At 42.1% G+C, this 10,439-nt stretch overlaps 1 protein-coding gene across 6 annotated transcripts in view; it reads left to right on the top strand.

Annotated features, from left to right (window-relative positions):
- frmd4a (FERM domain containing 4A) overlaps window positions 1-10,439 on the top strand; it is a 288,964-nt gene that overhangs the window by 186,600 nt on the left and 91,925 nt on the right. For all 6 annotated transcript variants that reach the window (XM_060923607.1, XM_060923606.1, XM_060923605.1 and 3 more), the window contains exon 5: window positions 61-145. In XM_060923607.1, the coding sequence (XP_060779590.1) occupies window positions 61-145 (85 nt within the window). The remainder of the gene's footprint in view (window positions 1-60; window positions 146-10,439) is intronic.

Raw genomic sequence — 10,439 nt, 5'->3', positions numbered from 1 at the left:
CCCTAGGATTCCTCTAGAATGCTTAACTCCACTCTGTGGTGTGTATTTCCTTCTGTACAGGTTTTATATCGAGAGTATCTCTTACCTGAAGGACAACGCCACCATCGAGCTGTTCTTCCTCAACGCCAAGTCCTGCATTTATAAGGTGGGTTAAGGTTCAGTCTTGGACTGTATTGTATGTCTTAGGCACGTGTAAAGAAATGCTGTCGACCAAAACGGCTTAAAAAATAATAAAATTAAATGTTTCGACGGGCGGCACGGTGGTGTAGTGGTTAGCGCTGTCGCCTCACAGCAAGAAGGTCCGGGTTCGAGCCCCGTGGCTGGCGAGGGCCTTTCTGTGTGGAGTTTGCATGTTCTCCCCGTGTCCGCGTGGGTTTCCTCCGGGTGCTCCGGTTTCCCCCACAGTCCAAAGACATGCAGGTTAGGTTAACTGGTGACTCTAAATTGACCGTAGGTGTGAATGTGAGTGTGAATGGTTGTCTGTGTCTATGTGTCAGCCCTGTGATGACCTGGTGACTTGTCCAGGGTGTACCCCGCCTTTCGCCTGTAGTCAGCTGGGATAGGCTCCAGCTTGCCTGCGACCCTGTAGGACAGGATAAAGCGGCTCGAGATAATGGATGGATGGATGGAAATGTTTCGACTTTAAAAAAATACTATAAGCAGTAAGCCATAATAAATGAAACAAAGTCGATATCTGGTGTGAGACGAGTCAACCCTTATTGAAAAAATAGTAGTCTCCGGTACAGGGAGTGCAGTTTGATAAGGAAATGAGCTGTAGGTTTACTGAGCATCTTACAGAACCAGCCACAGTTCTTCTGTACACTTTGACTGTCACACTCGCTTCTTGGGCGGCACGGTGGTGTAGTGGTTAGCGCTGTCGCCTCACTGCAATAAGGTTCTGAGTTCGAGCCTAGCGGCCAGCGAGGGCCTTTCTGTGTGGAGTTTGCATGTTCTCCCCGTGTCTGCATGGGTTTCCTCCAGGTGCTCCGGTTTCCCCCACAGTCCAAAGACATGCGGTTAGGTTAATATGGGATGACCTTGGGCTGAGGTGCCCTTGAGCGAGGCCCCTAACTCCCAACTGCTCCCCGGGCGCTGTTAGCATGGCTGCCCACTGCTCTGGGTGTGTGTGTGTGCTCATTGCTTCAGATGGGTTAAATGCAGAGGGGAAATTTCACAAGTGTGTGATGAATAAAGTTGTTCTTTCTTTCTTTCTTTCTTTCTTTCTTTCTTTCTTTCTTTCTTTCTTTCCTTTCTTTTTCTTTAATTTTGCACCAAAACCCAGTAGCCTTCATTATGGTTTATTTTTAATCTGAAAAGTGCTCTCCAATGGAATATGCTACTCAGATACAAACATTTCTTTCTGTAACATTTAATTTTGTGCTGGCAAAACGAATGTTTGGACTCTAAAATGTTTCTGTACCGACTCGATCATGAAGAAGTCATAAAATAGAAATCGATATCAAAGTTTGTATGGTGGTGGGTGCCAAAACTTTTGCACAGCCCTGTATGTTGACTGAATTTGAAATTAATAGCTAGGTGTTGAGTATCAGCCCAGCGAGTACACGCTTCAGGGACTGAAACAGCTTGTGTGTGTGTGTGTGTGTGTGTAGTGTTTTGGTTTGGTTTGTTAAGTAAATGCATGTGGTTAATTTGTGTGTCCTGCAGTGTCACTTCTCTGCCACTAGAGGGCATGTTGCATTTTTGCTTCAGTGTAAATACAGAAAGAGGTTCAACTTCAGCTTTTCTCCTGTGTTTCTTTCATGAGAGATCTCATCTCATCTCATTATCTCTAGCCGCTTTATCCTGTTCTACAGGGTCGCAGGCAAGCTGGAGCCTATCCCAGCTGACTACGGGCGAAAGGCGTGGTACACCCTGGACAAGTCACCAGGTCATCACAGGGCTGACACATAGACACAGACAACCATTCACACTCACATTCACACCTACGGTCAATTTAGAGTCACCAGTTAACCTAACCTGCATGTCTTTGGACTGTGGGGGAAGCCGGAGCACCCGGAGGAAACCCACGCGGACACGGGGAGAACATGCAAACTCCACACAGAAAGGCCCTCGCTGGCCCCGGGGCTCGAACCTGGACCTTCTTGCTGTGAGGCGACAGCGCTAACCACTACACTGCCGTGCCGCCCAAGCAGTACATATTACAGAATTATTCACATTGGTATAAACATTGGACTAATTGGATTGATTCTTGAATGAATCCTATTTTACACTGGATTAACTCCATTTTATTTATAAATTCTGGCACCCTCTTTTAATTAAACTCAACCAACTGCAATATTGATGAGTTGAGATTCATGACAACCTCCTTCTTCCAAACTGTCTGTTTTGTTGCATCGTGACTTATTTATTTATTTGTACTTGTTTACTTGCTACTTGTGTACAGAACTGTGGTGTAGTGGTTAGCGCTGTCACCTCACAGCAAGAAGGTCCTGGGTTCGATCCCAGTGGCTGATGAGGGCCTTTCTGTGTGGGGTTTGCATGTTGTCTGTATGTGGGTGCTCTGGTTTCCCCTACTGTCAAAAGGCATCCGGTTAGGTTAATTGGATCCTCTAAATCGCCCATAGGTGTTAATATCTGGGCCGTGTTCCCTGGTCAGACATGAGTAGTACGGTATGGCGGTTGCCTGTGGCGCCTTTGTATGCCTTCGACTCGGCCATGTTGAACTGCGTCCTTTGCAATTCAGCTGCAAGAAAGGATGATTAGCCACTCTAAATAAATAAGAAACGTGAAAAGTCTCAGGTTACTTTTTTTTTCATACATTATCGAGTCAGAACAAACATTTTAGAGTCCAAACGTTCGTTTTCCAGCACAAAATTAAATGTTAGAGGAAGAAAAAATTTAAAAGAAAATGTAATGAAGGCTACTGGGTTTTGGTGCAAAATGAAGACGCGAGTGTGACAGTCAAAGTGTCCAGAAGAACTGTGGCTGGTTCTGTAAGATGCTCAGTAAAAGTCAAGTCAAGTCAAGTTTATTTGTATCGCGCTTTTAACAATACACATTGTCCCAAAGCAGCTTTCAGAATCTGAATGACGCAAGACATGAGCCAATTTTATCCCTAATCTATCCCCAATGAGAAGCCTGTGGCGATGATGGCAAGGAAAAACTCCCTCAGACGACATGAGGAAGAAACCTCGAGAGGAACCAGACCTAAAAGGGAACCCATCCTCATTTGGGCAACAACAGACAACATGACTATAACATTAACAGTTTTAACATGAAGTCAGTTTCGTTGATGTTATAAACTCTTCATTGATGGAAACTTGAGTGCAAAACTGTTCATGACAACTGCAGTCCTAAAGTTAGCAAGTCAACTGTAGTCCTCAGCCATAAAAGCATTACTGTAAGTGTCCAGAGCGTCTTCCAAGCACGACTTTCAACTGTCCACATGGGGCCGTCCTCTACAGGAGCAATGCGATGAGACTCTAACCAGACGTAGGGCACCAGGATGGATCAGGCAGGTCCGAGGAGCAGAAGAGGTCAGCATCTCGATCCCAGGACCAACATGTAACTTACAGAAGGACAGATTTTTTTTCTTGGGGGGGGGGCGGAGAAGAGAGAGAAAACACAGGTTGTTAGGCATGCCCAATGTCACCTGAATAAGTAGGTACAGTATACATATTGCACTGAGTACAAGCAGGGACTCCGGCAAAACTAACTATGACAGCATAACTAAAAGAAGAGAGCCAGACAGCTCATTTCCTTATAAAACTGCATTCATTGTACTTGAGACTAATATATATATATATATATATATATATATATATATATATATATATACTACCGTTCAAAAGTTTGGGGTCACCCAGACAATTTTGTGTTTTCCATGAAAAGTCACACTTTTATTTACCACCATAAGTTGTAAAATGAATAAAAAATATAGTCGAGACATTTTTCTGGCCATTTTGAGCATTTAATCGACCCCACAAATGTGATGCTCCAGAAACTCAATCTGCTCAAAGGAAGGTCAGTTTTATAGCTTCTCTAAAGAGCTCAACTGTTTTCAGCTGTGCTAACATGATTGTACAAGGGTTTTCTAATCATCCATTAGCCTTCTGAGGCAATGAGCAAACACATTGTACCATTAGAACACTGGAGTGAGAGTTGCTGGAAATGGGCCTCTATACACCTATGGAGATATTGCACCAAAAACCAGACATTTGCAGCTAGAATAGTCATTTACCACATTAGCAATGTATAGAGTGCATTTCTGATTAGTTTAAAGTGATCTTCATTGAAAAGAACAGTGCTTTTCTTTCAAAAATAAGGACATTTCAAAGTGACCCCAAACTTTTGAATGGTAGTGTATTTTTTTTTTAAAGCAACGGGTCGACTCGTCTCACACCAAATATCGACTTTGTTTCATTTATTATGGCTTACTGCTTACTCTTTATAGTCATTTTTTAATGTTGAAACATTTCATTTTATTATTTTTAAGCCATTTTTGGTCGACAGCATTTCTTTACACGTGCCTCAGACTTTTGTACAGTACTGTGTGTATTTATTTTCAATGTGATTGAGTTTAGGTGAGTAATACAGGCTTGTATTAACCCTTTGATGCAAAACATATGCACACCCCTTCTAATGCACAACACGGGTCAAAAATGGCCCGCATTCATTTTCCAGGTTATTTCATGCTGACTGAGTTTTTCTTTGCTCTATCTTTTGAAATCAATTTATTTTATGATTGAATATTCCAAGTATTCTTTAAATATCTTGTTTTTAATTACCACAAATCATTAATTTAATTTTTTCTTTCCTACTTTATGAACAAAAATACTTTTCATATTACTACACATGGGTCATCCAAGTGTGATTTAAAATTAAATGTCTTAATACTATAATAATAATTTGTTTCAAGTAATTACTTTAGCAGTGAATGGGGCCAGTTATTTATTTATTAACTATGTCGTTAGCTAAGCCAACTACAATAAAATTAGCTAACTAAAGTAGAATATGTCAACAGCTCGGTAGCTAATAGTAATTACTTGTAACTTTCTGACAAGTGATCGACTCACTCTCAAGGTAACCTAAACATAATCAATTTTTTTCTAAGGTAATGTTAGAACAATTGAAAAACATTACTTGCATGTATTAGATGGGCAAAGGGTGCTGTGCTGAGCTGTGAAATGTCTGACACAAGCACAATTCACAGTTCCCACCAAACGCTGGAGTAAATGCATGCGGGTCGGTTCTGACCCATGTGTGTAAACTTGATGTAGAATTACAAAAGCTGTGCTTGTTCATAACTTAAGAAAGGAAAAATAAAAATGATGATTTGTGCTAAACAAAAACAAGATATTTACTGCATATTTGGAAAAGTAAATGACAAAATGAATTTATTTCAAAAGTATATCATAGAAACACTCAGCCATACATGAAATAACCTGGAAAATGAATGCAGGTCGTTTTTGACCCATGTTGTGCATTAGAAGGGTAGTGATACAAAAAGGGTTTTTATTCAAAAAGTAAGAAAGGAAAAAAATAAAATAAGGATGTATAATGATCAAAAACAAGTTAATTGAGGAATACCTTGAATACTGAATGATGGAAATAATTTATTGCAAAGATATAGAAGATAAAAACTCAGCCGGGTCACTTTTGACCCATGTTTTGCATCAAAGGGTTAATATTGTAAGTGTATATTATGTAATAAAGTGCATTAAAAGCATTTTGTTCCGACACTGATTGAATAACTATGCCCCAAATGCTCGTCATTGAATTCATTCCAAAATAATCTTTCATCACTGTTTTAACTAGAATGATTGTCCTGAACATAATATCTTAAAAGATTTGATGACAAGGACTTTGCCTTGAGTGCAACCTTTCTGTTTCACATATCCTTTCGTTTCCACACCCTGAAATGCCTAGCAGCATTTTTTTTTCCTCCGTTTCATGTGTCAAAGAGAATCAGAAGTCAAGCTGTCACTCGCCGAATCCAGTATTCACTCTGATGCTTTATTTAGAGCAGAACGCACTCGCATCTGCTCTGCCGTCTTCACAAAGCTGAGCTCAGGAGTGAAGCCACTGGATTCCTCGTATCGAATAGCGGCCAGTATTCGTCCACTCATATGTCGTGTACGTGTTTACTCTTGTACACCAAAGTACTATATGTCGAAAAGATGTACACATGATCAGCCAAATTCACTCACTTCCTTTTTACTCGAACTGTTTGTAGGAACAAAAATCAGTAATGCGACAGCAGCACTTTCCTTATTAGTCTGTAATCGTTCCTGATTTAAAAATACTTCAGAACTGGCACACGTGACCTGAAGATGGTCAGGTTACGACCCAGGTTGTACAGGCGGTCAAAGGAAATTGCTGTTTGTTTTTTTTTAACTGTAAAATCAGCATTATTGAGCCAAATTATGTCTTGAAGTGTGTGATAATGACTTGTGTAAGAGAATACTGTGCTATAGCATTCACACCCTTACGCAGCTTTACACAGGAATTCAGTGTGAATTAAATGGAGAAGGAGTTAAGCATGAACACAAGCCAAAATCTCACAGCGGCATGGGACGAGATTTAGTGTTTAAAATTATTGCCTTGTAAAATGATGAAGATGTTCCTTTTTATGTGAACAGAAGCCAATGCATTACCCAGATAACAGTAATGGTAGATCACAACTTGACGTATTTATGAAACAGTCTGCTCACCAGCGAACACCAGTGAAGAAGAAACAAGACGAATGTCTGGAAATATGAGCCATTCATCCAGATTCTTCAGAAATTCTTTGTCAGAGGGTTAGATCAGGTATATTTAACAGTTATTCCATGAAATCGAGTCGTACAGAGCTTTCCACTAAGGCTCATACTAGCCAGCCATGACAAATAAGTAGCCAGCCGGGGGGGAGTAAACACAAAATAAACTCCTGTGCACGCAGTTCCCAGGATTAAGGCTACGTTCACACTGCAGGCTGAAGTGACTCAAATCTGATCTTTTCGCCCATATGTGACCTGTATCCGATCTTTTATTGACAATATGAACGACACAGATCCGATTTTTTCAAATCCGACCCAGGCCGTTTGGATATGTGGTCCTAATTCCGATCCCTATCCGCTCTTTTCATATGCGACTTCAGTCTGAACCGCCAGGTCGCATTCATCCGACTTACACGTCATCAACAAGCCACAAACGTCACTATTCTGCGCTGAAGTAGGCGGCGGGTCTCTCAAAAAAAGTTACAACAACATGGTGCATAATCACGGGCGCAGATAGAGGGTGGGACTCGTCCCACCCAGATTTAAATTCACTTCGTTCGGTCCCCCCCACTTTGCATAAGGCAAACCTCACGGAAAAATCAAAAGACTAATTACCATTCGGTTTATTGAGGTGCACGGCAGTGTATACATAGTTGCAACAATTCACATAAAACAAAACAAAGACTGATATTCGGTTGGTTGAGCTGCGCAGACTGCACAGGTTGCGAGCTCGAGCTTGGTTGCTATAGTAACCCACAACAAGTTTGACAGGCATATCGGGGTTGGGGTTGGTTTGCTGGCAGCTTTGTCCCCCCCAGTTTTTTGTCCCCCCCAGTTCAAAAAACGTATCTGCGCCCCTGCGCATGACATCAATGCGAGGGACGCTTCGGGCTGTGAAGGTTCAGAATCCTCTCAATGGAAGGACGCAGAGGTTAGGGAGCTGATTTCCATTTGGGGGGATGCAGCTATTCAAGCTAGATTGGATGGGTCATACCGCAACCGGGCGGTTTTACTTCCGTAAACACTGGCCATGCTCACTGCGTGTGACGTCGTCGTATCCTGCAATGCGCATGCGGAACACTTTTAGGTCGCTTTTCGTTCATACTGAGGATCACATACAAGTCGCATATATTTGTTAATGTGAACGACCTCACAAAAAAATCGGATTTCACAAAAAAATCGGAATTGAGCATTAAGCCTTGCAGTGTGAACGTAGCGTAAATGTATTTTCCACAGACCATTTATTTATTCACTTTACTCAAATACAAAGTAAAATGACAGTAAATCTTCTTTCTTTTCTTGCGTATTACATCATGAGGCGTTCCTGGCTTGTAAATCTCTTATTTTCGGCGCATGACACATTCACGCAGCTGAGCATGCTATGAATCAACAACGACAACGGTCTGCAGTGGGGCGACACAATTAAACACTCAGCGAACATTTCTCCATTTGTGTATGAAAATACACTCCAACCACTCAGTTTGGTTTCATTTACAACCAGCGGTGTCTTTTGATGCCAGCACGTAATTGAACGAGAGAAGACTGGTTTACCGGAGACAAAATAAGCGTCATCTCTGCTTCTGTTCCCTCCGACGGCCCGACACACTACTGCCTCCGCCGAGTGCACGCGCACACACCGCATGTCGGGGCCGCGGATGAGTTACTCTCCCTTGATCAACGAAGTCGGCGGGGAATTTGTGGTTATTATCGGTACATGCAGCGCGACTCACAACTTAAATGAGTGCGGTTCAGTTTGACATTATTGTCAGTCCGTTAGATAAACATTTAATTTTATTAAAATCGAAAATTAATATTTAGAGCCTGTGGGCTACAAAAATAACAGTCATTAAAGTAGCCGGCTGGACTTAATTGTGTAGTCGGCTGTATGGCCGGCAGCCGGCGCTTGTGGAAAGCCCTGGTCGTATATGAGCTGATAGCGCCTCGTCGGGCAGGGGCGCCGCCAGAAATTTTGGGCCCCATGAAAGATTAGAATTTTGGGCCCCCCAACTTTCAACAAAAGCAGCAATCCTAAAGCATTTATGGGTTGTATTGCTGCTTACCTCCTTCTCCAAAGGGGGGTTCAGTGGTTTGGTAGGGCGGAGGTCCCCCTGAGGCTGAATCTGTGCATATTTAGGGCACCCCATTAGTTATGAAACTGGTTATTAGCACTAGTTATTAGCACCAGCATAACGTAATATTTCATCTTGTTTATCACACGTCAGTTCAGTTATTAAAATGGAAAAAATGTCACTGTACAAACTGTAGAAGTGTTCTCTTGATAGGCTAATCCAACCACGTTCATACTGTTCATTTACCATTCGCTAATATTTTGAACACACATGTGAGCAATAGCTACCTTTCTTTGGGAAAAACTGAGTGACCAGTTGCCTGCCTCTCCGGTCCCTCTCAGCTTTCAGCTGCCTTTCTTTACGTTTTTGACAGCCACTCTTCATATTTAGCGATCATAGACTGTACGCACTCCACTGCTGGCTGGCTGGCTGCTGCACCGCGACACAGCAGCAAGTAGCGTCGCACTGATCAGCACACAGATTTAACGCATCATGCTTCTACCAGAACTGGACCGTACCATTTCGCAAAAGGGGGAGGGTTAAATGACAATATGTTGAAGAACTCAAGAAATAGACAACCTTGTTCAATTAGCTCATTTTACCAGATGGAATATCGCATTGTTGTTATTTCAAAAGTCTTATTAAAATCATTAAAAGCATATTATCAGCCCCTTAAAGGGCCCCATGGCAGTGCTGGGCCCCTAGAATTGTTCTAACCTTTCCCCCCCGGCGGCGCCCATGTCGTCAGGTATAAGCCACGTACGACGAGATTGAGTGGAATAACTGTTTTATTCTATGCACATTCACTGGATTTTAACAAACAGAGCATTTTTATTTTTATTTTTTGCAAATTCGAAAAATAAAACTTTACACAAAACGTCCAACAAAATCATTTCCGCTAAGAATGTAAACAAACCGGCGAAATGACTGTCGCAATTTGTGAAAAATGCGACAATAATAATTATTGAAAATTAAAAAAGATACGTTCTTACGGTACCATCAGATACTTTCATTCCATATTTTGTTGCTTTTTTTTGTATTCTTTGGGGTTTTGTTTTCGAGTGGAGTTTTTATTTCGTCCTCGGTTGGTTCCGCAACACGCTCTGCCATTTTGTTTTTTTTTACTCATGGTATATGAGCTGATATCCTAGTAGTAGAGTAGCCAATCAGAGCGCGCGATTGCTCATATCCAGTGAATGTGGACAGAATAATTGGGATTATACTGTCTATCATGAGACAAAATGACATCATGTAGAATTTTTGTTGGGAGTCTGTGTGTGTGTGTGTGGGGGGGGGGGGGGGGGGGGTCAAGACAGTTTCAACAGGACCAACAAGCTGATATCCTAGTAGTAGAGTAGCCAATCAGAGTGCACGATTGGTCATATCCAGTGAATGTGGTTAGAATAATTCTTGTTATACAGTACATTACATACACGGGCGGCACGGTGGTGTAGTGGTTAGCGCTGTCGCCTCACAGCAAGAAGGTCCGGGTTCGAGCCCCGTGGCCGGTGAGGGCCTTTCTGTGCGGAATTTGCATGTTCTCCCCGTGTCCGCGTGGGTTTCCTCCGGGTGCTCCGGTTTCCCCAACAGTCCAAAGACATGCAGGTTAGGTTAACTGGTGACTCTAAATTGACCGTAGGTGTGAATGTGA

Source organism: Neoarius graeffei, chromosome 6 (assembly GCF_027579695.1).
Source record: "Neoarius graeffei isolate fNeoGra1 chromosome 6, fNeoGra1.pri, whole genome shotgun sequence".
NCBI lineage: Eukaryota > Metazoa > Chordata > Actinopteri > Siluriformes > Ariidae > Neoarius > Neoarius graeffei.
Note: the sequence above shows the minus strand (reverse complement) of the source record. Positions and strands in the feature narration are given on the sequence as shown.